Source organism: Tachysurus fulvidraco, chromosome 2 (assembly GCF_022655615.1).
Source record: "Tachysurus fulvidraco isolate hzauxx_2018 chromosome 2, HZAU_PFXX_2.0, whole genome shotgun sequence".
Lineage (NCBI taxonomy): Eukaryota > Metazoa > Chordata > Actinopteri > Siluriformes > Bagridae > Tachysurus > Tachysurus fulvidraco.
Window position 1 is genome coordinate 10,246,442 of NC_062519.1, and position 19,040 is coordinate 10,265,481.

Below are 19,040 nucleotides of genomic sequence, written 5' to 3' on the forward strand. Positions count from 1 at the left end.
AACTCTAAGCTCTATCTTATATATGTAAATATTTCAGGAGCATTCAAATAACCATTTATTACCAGTGTTAGGTAATAATGTTAGATGGAATGGCCCAGCTGGGTGGATCACAGTTTATGAGCTGAGGGCAGGGTGTCTGGCTGTTTGAACTGTGAGAGCAATTCCCATGGAGAGCCTGGGGCAGGAATGCATATTTGATATGATTCTGCACACTCAGTCAGTAGCATTGGCATGTAACAGTTTTCACTGCACCAAAGTGTGAAAGACTGCATACAAAAACCATTACATTAGAGCCATGCTGGACACTCCAACATGATTACAGAGCCACAATAACGAAATGGAAAGAAAGATGGATGGATGACATAAATTACAAATCCCAAGAAGGAAGAAGAAAGCATTACACAAACCTTTTTTGTAGGCACTGCTAATGGTAAACAGTACAACTTTCTCATTTCTCAACAACAAGTCAAACCTCCTGAATTGCATATTAATCACAGAGCACCAAGTTATACAATGATTTTTTTTTTGCTAAAGTGCTGAGTCAGAACTAGAAACAATACACACATATTGACCAATAATAACATTCTAAATTGATGGTTGCCATTAATGCTGCTTATACACTGCATGTGCCATCAGAAACTGGACATTCATGAATGTTCAAAGCACGTGTTTATTCTTGTCCTCTACAGGACTAGTAAATAACTAAATTCCATTATATTTCTTCATCTCACATCAACATCACCCCCTCCTCTCCAAAAAGAGGTGCTACATACAACTGTCATTCCATCAGGTGCCCATAAAAACGAATGACGTTTGAATTAACACTTCAGAATTACTGTTACTGGAGAAATGAGACAACCTCTAGACTTGAAACCAGAGCTACTAAACTTTGTGCAACACATCTGCTGAAAGTATAATACAATCTCGTAGAATAAAATCTTACTGTGCTGGTGAATGTTCAAGATTCCAGTGGGGCTGTTTGCTCCAAGCTCAGTAAGTCTGTGGCTGGTGGCTGAAAGCTCTGAGTGCAGGTTGGTCACCTCCTGGTTTGCAGAAAGAATGGCACTATCGATGTGCTGCTTATTATCTTCCATCTTCATCTTCAGTCCACACAAAGGAGCATGGTGTTAAATGCAGCAGGGGGACAATGTGCCCTCTCCCCTTCTATGGCTACTTGTGCAGAAATAAAACAATTAGAAGAAAAAGCTTTCCTTTGTACTTCTCTCATTGACTGAAGAGACCTGGCTTCTAACTGGTTTGTGTATGTTGCATGAGTTGCCTACAAAGAGAGTGTTTTAACAAGAAAAGAAATGGCGTGGGAAAGAATGAAAAAAAGCAAGACTGAGAAAGGTTCCTCCTCTGTTACGCAGCTGCTCCAGGAGGAGACCCAGTGCAGTGGAAGATGACATGGTTTTAAACGGAACATACCATGTGCTTCAGAAATGAAGGGGGGAATAGGGGGTAACTAAAGTACAGCATTTGAGCATTCCTGCAAAACTCAACAACTGCTGACTTCCAGATTAAGAAGTCCACAATTAGTTATGACTAAATAATCTTCTCGAAGTCATGAAGTGGAGAGGTGGGGCTTTTGGGCCATTACCAAAGAGTTTTAGCTGGAACTGAAATCCCTGTGCAGCTGTTAGACTGGCATTCCTCTATTCTGCATGTCAATTTATCATTCACACACACACACACACACACACACACACACACACACACACACACACACACACACACACACACACACACACACACACACCCCTCAGTGTTCATTACATATTAATTTTTTTTGTCCATGGAACATACTACACCTTCACCTCACCCCATATTGTAACATTGTGTTTGTTTGTTTGTTTGTTTATTAATACACTATTTAAATGTATTATTGTATTATCTATTAGAGATGTGGGGCAAGGTGGCTTAGTGGTTAGCATGTTTGCCTCACACCTCCAGGGTTGGGGGTTCGATTCCCACCTCCACCTTGTGTGTGTGGAGTTTGCATGTTCTCCCCGTGCCTCGAGGGTTTCCTCCAGGTACTCCGGTTTCCTCCCCCGGTCCAAAGACATGCATGGTAGGTTGATTGACATCTCTGGAAAATTGTCCATAGTGCGTGATTGAATAAGTGTGTGTGCCCTGCGATGGGTTGGCACTCCGTCCAGGGTGTATCCTGCCTCGATGCCCAATGACGCCTGAGATAGGTACAGGCTCCCCGTGACCCGAGAAGTTTAGATAAGCGGTAGAAAATGAATGAATGAATGAACTACACTTTCTATGTTTCTGGATTTAAAATGCATTTTGTGTTTCGTTTTACTATACATATATGCAATTATTTTATTCATATATTGCATACTTATGTTATTTTGTTTTTATATTTAATCATTATATTTCCAAAGTGAAATTAATAGTACTATACAAATAAAGATAATGTATATTTTAAAACAGATTAAATGTGTCTTTGGAGAAGTTTTTATTATTATTTTTTTTATATATATAAATTTGCCTCTAAGAAAATTACATTTCATCTGAAGTAAAAAAACTATTGAAATGTATTAGTACATTTTTCGGTTGTATTCATGTTCACATTTAATACACAAACTTAACTTATTTGAAGGTTTTTTTTTTATATTTTTTAAGTTAGGACAAGATACTGATTTAGCTACAATTATAAATTTTAGTTTGTATGGAATCACACTTTTAACTTGAGAAAATTAATACGATAACTTGACACAAAATTACAGCAATTAGATTCTTCCAAAGTAAAAACTACATTTGGATGTAATGATAAATTTTAGGATTTTATAAAGTAAAATAATAAAATTGTTACAAAGTAGAAAAAGCAGTTGAATTGTCCTATTCCTTTGTAATAAATTCTGATTTTGACTTGTGTGGATACAAATATTTTGCATTGTGGAGAATTAGAAAAATTGATTAAAACATAATCATAATAAAACAAAATTAACTAGATTTGTAACTTTGATGTTGGCTTTGACGAAATAAGTATTCGCAAAGGCCGCTGCTTTTTGGAGGTGACGGGACATAAGGGTATGTTCAATTCAATTCAAGTTTATTTGTATAGCGCTTTTTACAATTGACATTGTCTCAAAGCAGCTTTACAGAACATAAACATAGAACAAAAGGTTATTATAAGAATAATATAAAGATTAATAGAATACAAAATTCAAGATTAATATTAGATAGATTTAGTTCACAATGTGTATGTATTTATCCCCAATGAGCAAGTCAGGTGACAATGGTCAGCAGTGGCAAGGAAAAACTCCTTTAGATGGTAAGGAAGAAACCTTGAGAGGAACCAGGCTCAAGGGGAACCCATCCTCATGTGGGTAACACTGGAGGGTGTGATTATAAATATACAGTCTAACAGATGTTGTATAGATGCAAAAGATCACATGGAGTTCACATCTTTTTAGTATAGCAGAATCTAAGTGTAGCTGGTAGATCTCTGGATGCCTCAGGGTTCGCTGGGTCGGCCTCATCTCAGTGGTCCAAAATCTTCATTGCACGGAAGACGATCAGGGCTGGTATAATTTCTGGATGCCTCGAGATGGGTGACTTTTTGAGGCAATTGGACAGAAAGCTTGTGAAAGCTAGTGGACAGCTAGGGTGCCAATACATTTGGAGGCGAGCGGATATGAGCATGTGACATCATCTGAATACCCATGACGCAATTACCCTTATTGTCCTGAGTGTTACATGTCAATGATGCGGAAATCTTTTGATTTTGCTGATTTTGGTGGCAGGGCTGCATTTGACATGAGCAGAATACACGTGAGACAGTTCCCCCATTGGGCGTGTTTTAATATTTCACATGTCAATGTTGTGCAAATTTTCTATTTTTACGTAACGTAAAAATATCACGTGATGTCATGTGATGTCACGTCAATTTGTGCTAATTTTTGATTTTGCTTATTTTGGGGGTGGGGCTGCACGTGATGTCACATGGTGTGGAGTGCCGTCACCAGAATACCCGGTGAGGTGCCAATACTTTTGACAAAATGTGGCTACTGAGGATTTGGACATTTCATGTCAATACTGCAGTCATTATGGGATTCTACTTATTATTATACCCCATAGAACAGTACATGCAATTCATAATGTTGATAGATAGATAGATAGATAGATAGATAGATAGATAGATAGATAGATAGATAGATAGATAGATAGATAGATAGATAGATAGATAGATAGATAGATAGATAGATAGATAGAGGTGTGGTAAATGTATCGACTACAGGCCAATACTTTTGGAATCATTGGATTGATAGTGTGGAGTTGATAGTTACATGTATTGAGAGTCTCCTTTACATCTACAGTGACTAGGAGAACAGAAGAGAAGCCGTGCCTGAGCTCTGTGCACGCTGCATGTGTGAGAGCTTAGAGCAATTTTTAAGAATTCCCCATACAAGTCTATGGGAGTTTTTGGGATATTAGATTGTCAGCTACTGAGAAAACGAAAGGTCCATCAGTACTCTTCGTCCAGAGTAAGGTCCTAAAGAACCTGGCCGAGTTTGGTGTAAATCGCTCAAAAACTTGCTGATTTACAGTATAAATCTTTAAATTTAAGTTTATAGTGGGAGTCTATTGGGGGGGGGGGGGAGCCACTTTGAGCTTCTGTACCGAGAATTACAATCGCTTAGAAAAGTAAGAGCAACAATACTGCCCTGAGGCAATGAAAAAGAAAATCTCTTAACATGCAAAAAATGAAAAAATATTAAACCATGACAAATGGCTAGTCTATATACGTGCACATGACCATGTGTAAGAAAAGTAAGTCCTGCCTTCAGATGATGTCAGATAACTCTCAAATTGTATTGGATAGTTCATTGATATTTTTTGACTGTGATAATCTAAAAAAGATCCACTTGACATTGGGTTCAAGAAAGCTTTCCATTGACTGAGGACAATGCTGTGCAGTACAGGTTAATATTCAAATATGCTGTTCATAAAAATTGCTGTAAATAATTTTTTTTCCCTCATCAAGTCATTACATATTGTCACTACATTTCACTGGTCGTACTCACAATATGGGTCACACATTAGGTCTAGTGAGATCCTATGGTATCTCTGTATCTAATTTACAAGTCTTAGATGATGGCAAATCGAACTATTCTTATGAAACGCCTTGTCCATTCATCTACTGGCAATCTTTTTTAAAGATTTTTATTTCTACAAGTTTATAGATGATGAGCTGGAGTAGACACTGATTCACTATTTAAAACTTTCAATAAGTCTTGTGCTTTCACTCAAAATTGATAAGAGTGCTTGGTGCTTTCTCTAAATGTCTATAGGAATTGTTAAACAATTTCATATATCTAGAGACTGTAAAAGCTGTTGAAATAGTTCGGTACTGAAATTGCTGCAAGAATTTAGGATTCTTGACTAAGTGTTTAATCAAAAGCCACTGTTTGGTTAAGAAATAGGTTCTAACTGTATTATTCCTCTAACTCGGTTCAAGGACACAACACACCGGATAATATCAGACAACCTTCATTTCTTCTATTCCCTTGTTGCCTAACCTCTTAGACCTCAAGCCCCATCAGATGGCCACAACCTGCCACTACATCTCCTCCCTTTAGGTCAAAGCATACTTGTTTTAAAAGAACTTTAATATAGTGGCATACATTTAACAGTATAGCTACTCCATTATTATATATGTAACCCAGATAAAGTTATGGGTGTTTGTTTTAGATTTATGCATTTACGCAAAAACCAATTGTTTATGTTCCATATAAATAGTTGTCCAATTGAATGTTGTGTAAGTTAAAATTCATTGGCCAGTAATGAGTCACATGATACCTGTATAAGATAACCGTAATTAAAAAATAATAAATTATTTGTTAATTGTGGGGTTTTTTTTTTTGTTTGTTTAAATAATATACATATGCTGGTAAAAATTATTTAAAAAGAACTTGTATTTTGTTTTATTAAGTTTGTGTGGTGCATGGTGAGAGAAAACGAGAGAGAAAAAAGGAGGGAGAGTGAGACAAAGGAGCTGCTGCACTAAAAAGTACGACCTGTTCTTTAATTAGTGTAACGAAGCTAATTAGGTGTTCAACCCGAACCCTTAGAAGCGATAGTTTCTGTTTGGAGTGGTAAAGACATCGGAAAGACGTTGACCTCGCCTCTGACGAACGGATATTGAAGTGGTGGATTACTGCGCCATGTGCATGAACTTGGCTAACGGACTGGCGGATAGCTAGCTCAACTAGCAAGGACTTTGTGTGGTGAAGGAGTATCCCTTGAAGCATCCAAGCTCTGTCTGTGTTCTTCAGCGCCCTTTATCTTTCTGACGCGTGTAAGGAGTGCAAACCATCCTCATCAAGGATATTATTTTCCGTTTGTAGTTATCGTGGTGAAGTAGCCATTTTGTTTGGTTTCTACGAACCCCAGCTACGTACAGGCCTGCAACTGGTAGACTGAGTGCAGTTTTCATTTACTTTTGCCGGCTTTTATTATTTATTTTGTGACAAGTTTTAGTAATAATTTGATATGTTAGATATTTTTTGAATGCAATCTGCACAATATTTTATCAGACCACACATTTAGTAAACTGTTCATATTGTTTAAATTGTGTTTTGTCTGTATTTAGTGTGTTTAATTTTTCTCGGTACCTGTTGTTGATATATTTAATTATAAATAGAACCCACACTCAAGGTAAAGATGATAGATAGATAGATATTTATTTAAAAGAGCTCAAGTTAGCCACCCCATATTAGCCGGTAACGCTAGGGGCGCTACATATAACTTTATGAATTACTTCAAATCCTTTATTTAAATTAAAAGTGTAACCGGAGAAACTAACAGAAGACATTTTACCTCACAGTAGCCATTTATGAAGACTTAATCTTAATGTAAACTTCAATACATCAAACATGTATTTCCTAATAAACATTTAACATTTCCAACAGAAAATTAGGACTCTTTTTTTTCTTTTACTCTGTGGTGTTTATGCATGTGTTTCACGTTCAAAGGTCTAGTCTCTCAAGAGCCTTAGACAGCCTCCCTGACCTTCCATCCGGGGTCTCTACCTAATAAGACTGTGGTGTAGTTGCAGTATTAAGAACTGTCCCTCTTGTGCTTGTAGGTTTGATCCATACATGCTGTCCCAGCTGGAGAGGTGGTAGGGTTTGAGTACGGTGTCTGCGATTGAATGTTTGTTCCTGTACCTGTTTCAGCGCTATATCCTTTTCTCTGAATCAGGCCACTGTGGTTGTAACTGTTCTGGTGACACTGGAACCGGTGTTCTGATTCTCCTCCCCATCAGTAGTTGTGCTGGGGAGCTCCCATGTGCCAATGGAGTGGCTCTGTAGGCCAGCAGAGCTTTGTGGAAATCACGCTCTTTCGCTAAAAGGGACTTCACTGTTCTGACAGCCCGTTCCACCTCCCCATTGCTGCGGGGGTAACATGGACTGCTTGTCACATGGGTAAAGTCATAGTCCTGTGCAAATCGAGCGAATTCATCACAGGAGAACTGAGGACCATTGTCCGTGACCAGCACTGCTGGACATCTGTATCTGGCAAACGCCGCTTTAAATCTGGCAATGGTCTGTTTTGCTGATGTGCTGCCCTGTAGGGAGCAAACTTCAATATAGTGAGAGAAATAGTCTATCATGACTAAATAGTTCCCATTCTGCCATTGGAAAAGATCAGCCGCAACTCTCTGCCATGGTCTACTCGGGAGTTCAGTTGTGAGGAGAGGCTCAGCTGGTATTTGAGCTTCACGTGCACAAATCTCGCATCGCTCGACCATTTTCTTTACTGCAGATGTGATACCTGGCCACCAGACCGATTCTCTGGCCCTAGCTTGACATTTGTTGATACCTTGATGCCCCTGGTACAATCTCTGCAGGATGTCAGGTCTCATGCATTCAGGGATTATAAGTCTCTCTCCTCTCATGAGTAGTCCTCTTCCTTCGTGCAAGACTGACTGATTGGGCCAGTAGGGTAGCAGCTGCTCATGCACATCTCGTCTGTGTTTCGGCCAGCCATTTGCAATGTATCGGCTGAGACGTCTGCAGATGTCATCTGAAGTTTGTGCACCCTTAATCTGTTCCAGCTTTGTTGGTGTGGCTGGCAAACTGTCTACTACACTGTCCAGATAAGCTTTGCATTCCCTTTCCAAGTCTAGCTCTGCCTCTGAAGCTGTGCCTGGAAGAGGCGCTCTGGACAGGGTGTCAGCCGTTATCAGGTTTTTACCTGGGACATGGATGAGGTTGAAATTAAATCTGAACAGCCTGAGTCTGAATCTGATAATTCTTGGCGGGAGGTCATCCAATGCTCTGGACTTCAGAAGTGTTATGAGTGGCTTGTGGTCAGTCCTTATGGTAAAATCCAGTCCACTTAAGTATCCTCGCAAGCCCTCACATGCCCAGGTCACAGCTAAAGCCTCCTTTTCTATTTGAGCATATCTTGATTCAGTTTTGATCAGACCTCTAGAAATGAAAACAGGTCTCCACTCACCATCTGTCTGTTTTTGTGTCAAGACGCCCCCTAATCCATATGAAGAGGCATCAGCTGATACTATGGTTTCGTGATTTGGGCTGTACTGGGCTAACACCGTCTCTGACCCCAATACTTTTTTTGTTTCAAGAAATGCTTTCTGTTGAGGTTCTCCCCATGTCCAGCTGTTCTCTGTCCTTAACAGGTCACGAATGGGCTTTGTCAGATCAGGCAGGCGTGGTGAAAATTTGCCTACAAAGTTTACCATGCCCATGAAACGGCAAACATCTGCCACATCCTTTGGCTCGGGCATGTCAAGGATTGCCTTTATTTTACCAGGGTCTGCTCTGATACCTTGATTATTTACGACATGACCCAGAAAGTGGATTTCTGTCAGAGCAACCTGGCATTTTTCGTTCAGCGTGAGTCCGGCCTCTCTGAATTTTTGTAACACCTTGTGCAGCCTATCATCATGCTCTGCCTGGTCTCTTCCTGTAACAAGGACATCATCATCATGGCATAGGACCCCGTCAACACCACCAACCAGCTGAGAGATCCTCTTCTGGAAATGTTCGGGTGCCGAAGATATACCGAAAGGTAGCCTTTTGAAGTAATAGCGCCCCTCTGGAGTAATGAACGTGGTCAACAGCATTGAGTCTTTGTGGAGTGGCACCTGCCAAAAGCCTGATGTTGCAGCTTTGTAAAAACTCTGGCTCCTTCCAGCTTGGCCAGTGTCTCGTCCACTGCCGGTAGGATGTGTCTCTCTCTGATGACACTCTCATTCAGCCGGGTTAAGTCCACGCAAATAGGGTGTCGCATTGTCTCTCAGCTTTATTTTGTACTCCCCCTTAAGGTTACCCAGCCCTTTAAATACATCTGGGTAAGTTGAGCGAAAGTGAGACTGTGCATCATCAATGCTATTGAGCTGGGGGATCATCTGTAGTCGGCGGATAGCAGGAAGACCCAACAAGGGTGTGGTCAAGTCTTTCACAATGAACACCTCCTCCTCAATCTTTTTGTCCCCTCTCTGAATGACTGCATACACTTGCCCTTTAACATCCAGAGGTTGGTCGGCAGGACCCAGTAGTAGTCTGCGCGACACTGAGTGTCTGCCATATCTATCCAGTGTGAATTCTGATTCTGGGATCGCAGTCACAGACGCACCCGTGTCTACTTTAAAACGCAATGGACTGCCATTTATGGTAAGTATTTCAGTCCATGTGGATGACTGTGGATAGTCAACAGCCCCAAGATAAGCCGCTCCATCCTCTTCAATTGAATCAAGCTTTTGAACTGATCTGCACACAGCCGCAAAGTGTCCCTTCTTTTGACATTTTCTACACTCAACGTCTTTTGCTGGGCATTCAGTCCATGAATGTTTTGGAGTTTTGCCACACTTCCCGCACTGTTTTGACTTAGTTGAGGTAGGCTGAGGCTGATGATGGCTTCCACGTTGGAAAGATTTCTTTCTTTGAACCTGTCTCCTACTGTTATGAGAGAGTGCATCTACATGTTCTGGTGAATCAGCTGACCGCAGAACAGCTTGTTGCTTTTTTACTTCCTCATGCTGCCTCACTATAGCTGTAGCTAAATCCAAATTCGGGTTGAGCTGCAGTTTCTCAGACAATTTAGCATCACGTATGCCAACCACAATCCTATCCCGGATCATTTCCTTACGCAAGATGCCATATTTGCAATGTTCAGCTAGCATATGTACAGGGGTAATAAAGTTTTCTGAATATTTGCCGACATCTTGACATCTTTTATTAAACTTGGCTCGTTCATAAATTACATTATGCACGCCTATAAAATGTCCATCAAATGCCTTTTTTTACCTCATCAAAGTCTTTTTCTTTCTCCTCTGTCAACTGCAGTGAACTCAGAATATCCTCAGCCTTTTCACCCATCGTATAGAGAGAATTCACCTGGTATGCGCCGTCCTTTTCTTTCAATCCAGATGCAACCCTGAAGCGTTCAAACCTTTTAATCCATGTGGGCCATGATTTTGGCTCGAAATCTAATGGTCCTGGTGGCGTGATAGTAAATAATGTGGTCCATGCTGCTTGCTTTTGTCTTGCCGCTAGCCTGTTGCTAGCTCTCGCTGACTCGCTCTGTCTTGCTCCAGAGATTATCACTCACACCATTAAACTGCTCCAAGTTCTTAACTGTGGCACTAGACTCTGTCTGTCATGGGTTAGCTATTTCTGACACCATGTATTGTTCCTCTAACTCGGTATTCAAGGACACAACGCACCGGATAATATCAGACAACCTTTATTTCTTCTATTCCCTTGTTGCCTAACCTCTTAGACCTCAAGCCCCATCAGGTGCCCACAACCTGCCTCTACACTAACAAGTTTAGAAAATGGTGGCTAAGGTTAGAAAATTAAGGATTATTTGCCTTCTATTGAAATATATGGAAAGATTTAAATTGTATATCTAAAATAAAACCCTTTCTGAGCAAGGGTTTCATAAAGAACTATTTGCATTTGAAAAAGCACTATAAAAACCTCTCTTTAACTTGAGAGTATATCTATTGTAGTGCCATGGCTGTTTTCACGTATCAAATGTGCACTGAAACCAACAACAGAGAGCCACGGAACTGAGCCTCCTAATGTAACAATTGCCCAGATGACATAGCAGCAAGAATAAACTATCTATTCAAAGAGCTCAGAAAAGTAGAGAATCATCAACACTATTACTTGACGGGAGAAAGTGACGATTATTCTACAGGGAGCCGTGATGAGAGTAAGCAAGAATCATCCACATATGCTCATGTCACAAAGGGCAATTTAAAGGCTAGGCTTGTTCCTGTCATTGTAAAAAAAAATATATATATATATATATATATAATATGAGAATATGAAAGAAATGTCCTTTGCAGAATATACCAACCAGCAACACCATAACTAATTGACAAGTGGTTGAAGACCTACTGTACAAGATGCATACAAACAACCATGAAAAGTTTGGCAAATCCTTCAGTGGCTGCAGAAAATTTACACCTTACATACACAAGATGGAGCAATGATTCTCAAGGTAAGCTTGAGGCACAGTGACCAAAAAAGGCTAACTGGAAATGTTGAAACCAAGGTTGGAAAGTCCCAAGAGAAAATTGAGGCAGGATGGGAAGCTGTGAAGAGCTTTTTCTTTGAACTGAAACCTGAAGAGATTAACTGCAGTTAAATTAATTTTTGCATCCAGAAGACAGGAAAATTTCAGACAAACTTGGTGGGAACATGCTGGTTTGAATCACAGTGACGCTCTTGCCAAGGATACTAGTATGCCTTTAAGGGCTTGTTGAACACCGTTCCATATGTGGAACACTACCGCTAGGGGCTGAAGCTGCAGAACTTCATTGTAACTTTTAAGCATTAAATCCTCTAAAAACACGAAAAAACGTGTGTTTCTAGTAAAGTTTATACTCTCAATATTTTTTTAAGCCCACGCACAAAGCATAATATGATTCATAGCCGTCATACTATTAGAAAAATATTTTGGAGAAAACTGACCTAGGTGGCGCTAGACCAGTTTTCCCTTACCTTTAGACGCACCCCTTTCTTCACTGGGGTAATATATTCCAAAACAAATATTCCACAAAAATCCCCAAAGGTCCAAAGAACTGGAATCTGTAAGTCTTTTAATCCAAAACGCTTTGGTCGCGCCGCAAATATTCAGAAAAATTGGAAACAGTGGTGCGCCACCATCTTTGTTTCGGCTCTAAATTCTCATTGGGGGTTTCAAAAATTCTAAATTTACATTTATACATGTACATTTTACATTTATAGCCCAAGGCGTAACGAATCAAACAAGCCCTCAATTGAGCCAATCGGTGCTTGTATTGCAGAGATAGACGGCTGAGAAGCCAATGAGGTCAGACATCATTTTTTGGGAACCCTCCCTTCACTGAAAATTACTCCTTCCAATAGCAATGAAATGGGCCGGGACCTATACAGCTCTTTAGCCAATAAGGAGACGATTCCAACGATATGCTACGAACCCCCTCTCTGCTGCCTGTATCTGCGTGAAAATCTTGCGCAATGGGTTCATTGCGCAATCCTCAACCTTTTCTCACTCTCACAGCTCAGGGTGTCAGGTTACAGGCCTCTTTACACAACAGAATAGTAGAGAGAGAGAGGCTGTGTTTGTTTTAGGCCATTTAAACTGAGCATGCAGTCTTTTAATTCAAAGTTATACAGTAAACAAGAAACACATGACCAGATGGACATGTCCGTAGAAAAATAGTTTTATTGAAGCCATTTTTGGGTCTTTTGACTTGATTTTTTTTTTGGTGAAAGCCAAGACATGTGGCTATGACCATCAGTTGTTAAATGTTACCTAACATGTTCCAGAGAAATAAGATTCTCAGAAAAAAATCTCAGGCGGAAATCAAAACTTCCATTCTAGCCTCTGTAACTTTGTGCCAGTAAGGCCTAGAATCAATCTGACACTTGTATCTAACTAGAGAATCTCTTCTTTTCAATGAGACCAGGCTCACCCCTGTGTGTTAAAGTATGTGGGAGCTGTATCATTTTTTGTTTTATATACAATTTCGGTGTTCGTTAACAGGCTAAAGACTGCATTTGTTAATTGGCTAAAACCAAAAATCTCAAAAGCTCTTAGTCAAATATGATGACTGGGACAGCAATGGAACACCCTTTAATCAGATTATTAAGTAGTCTCTAAGATTAAAGACACAGCATGTCAAAATCAATTAAATTCAATTTGTTTGTATAGCGCTTTAACAATTTCCCATTCAATTTAACCAATCCTCATTTGGGTGACACTCTACAGTAAATAGTGTAAATGTAAATAATGTCCTTTCTACAAAAGTTTATAATGGTGCAACCAAGAGCTCCTAAGGAACTAATGGGTCATTGTAAACTCTGAGTTCAGTACAGACCTGATTGCTGATAAAGACCAGACCATACAGCTGGCTGACACAACATTGGTTCAAAAGAAGGCATGACAGTCTCCGGGTGGCTTCATACACAACAATCCCATGAAACACTGGCTGACCATGCAGATCAATCCCTGGTGAGATGACCACTGGGCGACGAGACTCCAGCCAGCAGTAGGACATCAGAGCTTTGCAATCTAGATCCTCAAGGTACAGTAAGAATGATCAGCAACTATTGCAACAAAGAGAGACACTGGTTTCCAGAGTGCAAAACAAGGGTAAGAGATCAAAATGCAGGTAATGATGACATAGATAAAAGGTTCCAGATGCTCACCCAAGAATTTCCCTGCAGCTAAGCTGCATTGAGTAGAGACTCTACTCAATTCAGCTTAGCTGCAGGGAAATTGAGCAACCCCTATCTGCAACATCTGCTAGTGTGGCGGTACACATGCGTGTGGAAACAAAGAAATGAATAACCCAATCGTCCTCACCCCTCACACACATACTTGCCAGTACAAGGAGAATATCCTAACTCTGGGCTGCAAGTCAAAGTAGGCAACTACACCACCCTAGGGCCCTACTATCTGGGATTCACTGTCAAATTGAGCTTCGAAGACACACAGGTTAATTTACGGCTGGGTCAGGTATCAGATTGGAGTGTAATAAAAAAAATACTTTATTTCAGATAGCACACAAAATTATTCAAATGCAAAAACACACAGTCACACTTGGTATGTCTCCAGAATTGAATACTGGCCTCGCTAACCCAGAGGACACCCAATGTTTGTGCACCCCAAAGCCACAGCAAATACAACACCCCTTTGTGAGCACTGCAACTGCCAATACAAAGAAAGGCACACTCTGGCTATAGCTAGCCACACCAATTCTGAAGGGAAATGAAACACAGTAACTCTCATAAAGAATGAAAACATCACATTAATCAGCACGGCACATGCTATTATCAAAAGAAATAATAAAACACCCGAACCGGCCATATACAGTTGCTTGGATCACTATTTTTATAGCCTCTGCACAGGAGCCCAATTTAAAACCCTGCCCCATCGTTTTTCGAGTGACAATACACAAGCAGAAGTTCATCAAAAAGATGATGGACTTTATGTATGTACTAAAATACATCACAATGTTTAGTTTTTATTGGATACTGGAGCTGAGCTATCTGTAATACCTACATCACTGGCAAAAAAAATCAAGCTTTCCATGACTCGGGAGCACCTCACCGCAAATGGAGCAGGGGTAGATATGATTCTAAAGAGACATACAGAAATACAACACAAAACAACTCACAGTCTGAACCAGAAAAACATCACTTCCTGTTTGCTGCGAGTTTCGTGCTTGTCTCGGCGTTTAAATTATACTGTTTTTTTCTTTTCTCTTTTTGGTTAATATTTTGTTTTTGTTTATTAAATTGTTTACTTTTAATTTTATTCCTCTTCCTCGGGAGATGCATTTTTCAGTTTTAGAGGTGCGCATCCAGACATTAGAGAGGATTAGCAATAGCAATAGTAGTGTAGTTTCTGGAGGGGTAAACCTGGGTGCCTTAGGCGGAGTAATTAACCCCCCAACTCTGGCATTAGAGCCCTCACAGTGGGGCAAATGGGTGAGGATTCTGTGGCATAGTTGCAAAGCCAAGGCTAATGCTAAGGCTTGCCCATAGGAGCACCACACCTCACCGCAAATATGTCTAACAGGTTTGCTGTCCTCATTAATGCTCCCGCTGAGAAACCTGAAAGAGCTCTGGTTATAGGAGACTCTATCTCTCTGTCACTAAAAGTTAGTCTTTTTCCTCTACTTGCTTCTAAAAGCGGGCCCTGTGGCTGTGCGAGTGAGAGCACACATTGAGTGTCTGAATTGAGTGATTCTGGGGTTCCTTTTTTTTCTTTTCTTTTTTCCCCTCTTTGTCTGATTTCATCATCATCACCCAATCACCACACTATGCTGTATCTGATAGAATGATGGGAATCTTCTGCTTGGGAAGGTTTTATTTTTTCCTCATTTGTATTGTCACTGTATTTGTGTATTTTAAATCATGTAAATAAATTAATAAGTACTAAGAAAAAAAAGACTCCATTCTAAGGCATGTGAAATTAACTAGGCAACAGCAGCACTGGTTTAGATGCATTCCGGGAGCCAGGGTGCTGGACATGGCAGGCAATCTTAGGACCTTAGGCAAGCATAGGTGGTCTAAGTAGTTTTCCACATAGGAGCTTAATGATATATGCCCTTGTCAGTCAGGGATTACTAAGATTAATATTGTAGAGGTGTGTAAATTAGCAAAGGCAATGTCTGATGCTGTAGTATGCTCTGGAGTTTGACTCCTAACCCTAAGGTTGTGGGTTCGAGTTTTGGGCCGGCAATACCACGTCTGTGGTGCCCTTGAGCAAGGCTAGGAAGGCCCCCCTCCCCCCACCCCCAACTGCTCCCCAGGTACCGGAGCTCCGGTTGTGTGTTCACGGTGTGTGTGTTCACTGCTGTGTGCGCGCACTTTGGATGGGTTAAATGCAGAGAACGAATTCTGAGTATAGGTCACCATACATCATACTTAGCTGTATGTCACATCACATTGTCTTGACATGCAAGGAGATGTGTAATAGAGAAGCCCTCCTTTCACTTTAAAGTTATATAGATCTGCATGTCATCTACATAGCAATGAAAGGAGACCCCATGGTGGGTGAGGATGGATACCAAGGGAAGCATATAAAGTGCAAAGAGCAATGGCCCCAGAACCGAGCCCTGTGGAAGACCAGAGGACAGAGGAACAGTGGAGGCGGCAAGACCCACAGAAAAGGTACTGTTTGCTAAATAAGACTTAAACAAATCTAGAACAGGGTCACGAGTATCCACATGTTGATATAGGTGAGATATTAGTATGTGGTGGTTGACTATGTCAAAGGCAGCAGTTGGCAATCAGGAAAAGCTTGATTGCCAAGTATGCTTGCGAAGTCCACAATCATCTCCACTCTTTTGAGCATATTGAGCTCCAAGTTGTTGTGACTGCACCAGACAGACAGCTCTTTAACCTTCTTTTTGTAGGCATACTCGTCACTGTCTTTGATGAGGCCAAAGATTGTAGTGTCATCTGCAAACTTCAGGAGCTTGACAGAGGGGTTATTACAGGTGCAGTCGTTGGCATACAGGGAGAAGAGCAGTGGGGAGATAACACAACCTTGAGGGGCACCAGTGTTGGTGGAGCGGCTGTTTGACATGAATTTCCCCAGTCTCACTAGCTGCTGCTTATCTGTCAGAAGGCTGGTGATCCACTGACATATAGAGTTAGGAATAGAGCGGAGTTAGTTTGGTCTGGAGGAGTGTTGAAATGATAGTCTTGAATGCTGAACTGAAATCTACAAACAGAATCCTCACATAAGTCCCTTATTTATGTGACCACACGTGATCCAAGATGGCACCGGTGAGGATTGCTCAGGTTACACTTTGCATTTTTTTTTTGTTTATTTTATACATTTTACATAGATACCAGTTTATTTACACAATATGGTCATCATTAGATATGACAGAGCCACTCATATCTATTGGTGTACAATCCACTCACCCTTCACTGTTTTTAAACCCGGACCCATGCTGGCCGAGCGAGATCCTTAGGAAGAACAAAGGACGCGACCTGTACCGGCATCCACGAGGGAAATGAGTCGGCATCAGGAACAGGCTGAGGGCACGTGCATACCGCGCTCCATTACCTAGTTTGCTGTTAGCCAACGCCCAGTCTCTGGAAAACAAGCTTGACAACCTCAGGGCAAGGGTCAAGTTCCAGAGGGACATTCGGGACTGCAACCTTCTCTGCTTCACCTTCTCTGAACACAGCAGTACCGGACCTCCCAATCCAGCTCGGTTTACCACATGGACAGAACACTGGAGTTGGGGAAGTCCAGGGGAGATGGAGTGTGTCTGATGGTAAACAACCACTGGTGCGACAGCACGAGCATCGTTTCTCTTTCACACTCCTGCACACCAAATCTGGAGCTACTGACCATCAAATGTTGGCCCTTCTATCTACCTCGGGAATTCAGCTTGGTCATAGTCAGTGCCGTTTATATTCTACCTCAAGAGGACACGGACACTGCAGTATGGGAGTTACATGAGACACTAACGCTACACTAAACACAGCATTGGGACGCTGTGCTCATTGTGGTGGGAGACTTTAACAGTGCCAACCTCAAGCTTGCACTACCGAACTTTCAGCAGCACATCACCTGGACCACTGCTACACACCATTTAAAAAGCTACAAGGCACAATCACGCCCACCATTTGGGAAATTGGACCATGCCGCCATCTTCCTCATCCCTGTTTACAAACAAAGGCTCTGGTTCAGAGGGAGGTCATGTGCTGGACTGACCTATCGGTGGCCGCTCTGCAGGACGCTTTAGATGATGCAGGACACTTTAATGTGTTTTCGGATTTGTCGATTTGTTTTCGGATTTGTTCATGTGTTTTGCACTTCTCGGCCACCGTACAATCCACAGAACGAACAAAAATCCAAAAAGGGAAAAGTGGGAAAATTATGAAAATTCTCACAAAACGGAGAAAGACAGGCAATAAAGTCATTCACAGAGCCTTGTTGCGCACTAGAGTGTTAGTGAGCACTTCTCCTTTGTCGAGATAATCCATCCACCTCACAGGTGTGGCATATCAAGATGCTGATTAGACAGCATGATTATTGCACAGGTGTGCCTTAGGCTGGCCACAATAAAAGGCCAATCTAAAATGTTCAGTTTTACTGTATTGGGGGTCCTGTGGGGTCTGAAAACAAGTCTGGTGTGACCACCATTTGCCTCACGCAGTGCAACACATCTCCTTTGCATAGAGTGGCTTGTGGATGGGTTGGTCCACTGCTCTTCAACGGCTGTGTGAAGTTGCTGGATATTGGCAGGAACTGAAACACGCTGTCGAATACGCTGATTGAGAGCATATCAAACATGCTCAGTGGGTGACCTGTCCGGTGAGTATGCTGGCAAAACAAGAACTGGGATGTTTTCAGCTTCCGGGAATTGTGTACTGATCCTTGCAACATGGGGCCATGCATTATCATGCTGCAACATGAGGTGGTGGTCTTGGATGAATTTTCACAACAGTGGACCTCAGGATCTCGTCATGGTATTTCTGTGCATTTAAATTCCATCAATAAAATGCACCCGTGTTAATTTTCCATAACATATGCCTGACCATACCATAACCCCACCGCCACCATGGGCCACTCGATCCATAATGTTGACATCAGCAAACCGCTCACCCAGATGACGCCATACATGCTGTCTGCCATCTGCCCTATGCAGTGAAAACTGGGATTCATCTGTGAAGAGAACACACTCTAAAGTGCCAGACGCCATCAAATGTGAGCATTTGCCAACTCAAGTTGGTTAAGCAGGTGTCTCATCAGAGCTATGGACTGTGTCAATGTGCTGCTCTCACTGGGCAGGAAGGCATCATCCTCCTGACTTAGAATGTTGGGACTGTTCACCATGAATTTGGCAACCTGATCATTCAGACTGTTCAGAGACTGTACCACTGTAGAGGCAGAAGACAACAATTTAGCATTGGGAAGTTAACATAGTTCTTTCATCTAACTCACTCTCTCTTTTTCAGTTAAAACGCCTAAAATGGTATGTTGATACTTTACAATAGGAGTAGAAAATGTGTAGAGAAACTCAA

At 41.3% G+C, this 19,040-nt stretch overlaps 1 protein-coding gene across 4 annotated transcripts in view; it reads right to left on the minus strand.

Moving 5' to 3' along the window:
• kaznb (kazrin, periplakin interacting protein b) overlaps positions 1 to 1,383 on the minus strand; it is a 57,265-nt gene extending 55,882 nt beyond the window's left edge. For 3 of the 4 annotated variants that reach the window (XM_047810418.1, XM_027144037.2, XM_027144038.2), the window contains exon 1: positions 944 to 1,383. In XM_047810418.1, coding sequence (XP_047666374.1) covers positions 944 to 1,100 — 157 coding nt within the window. In that variant the 5' untranslated portion in view covers positions 1,101 to 1,383. The remainder of the gene's footprint in view (positions 1 to 943) is intronic. The other variant, XM_027144039.2, reaches the window with a different exon arrangement.
• Between the last annotated feature and the right edge of the window lie 17,657 nt (positions 1,384 to 19,040).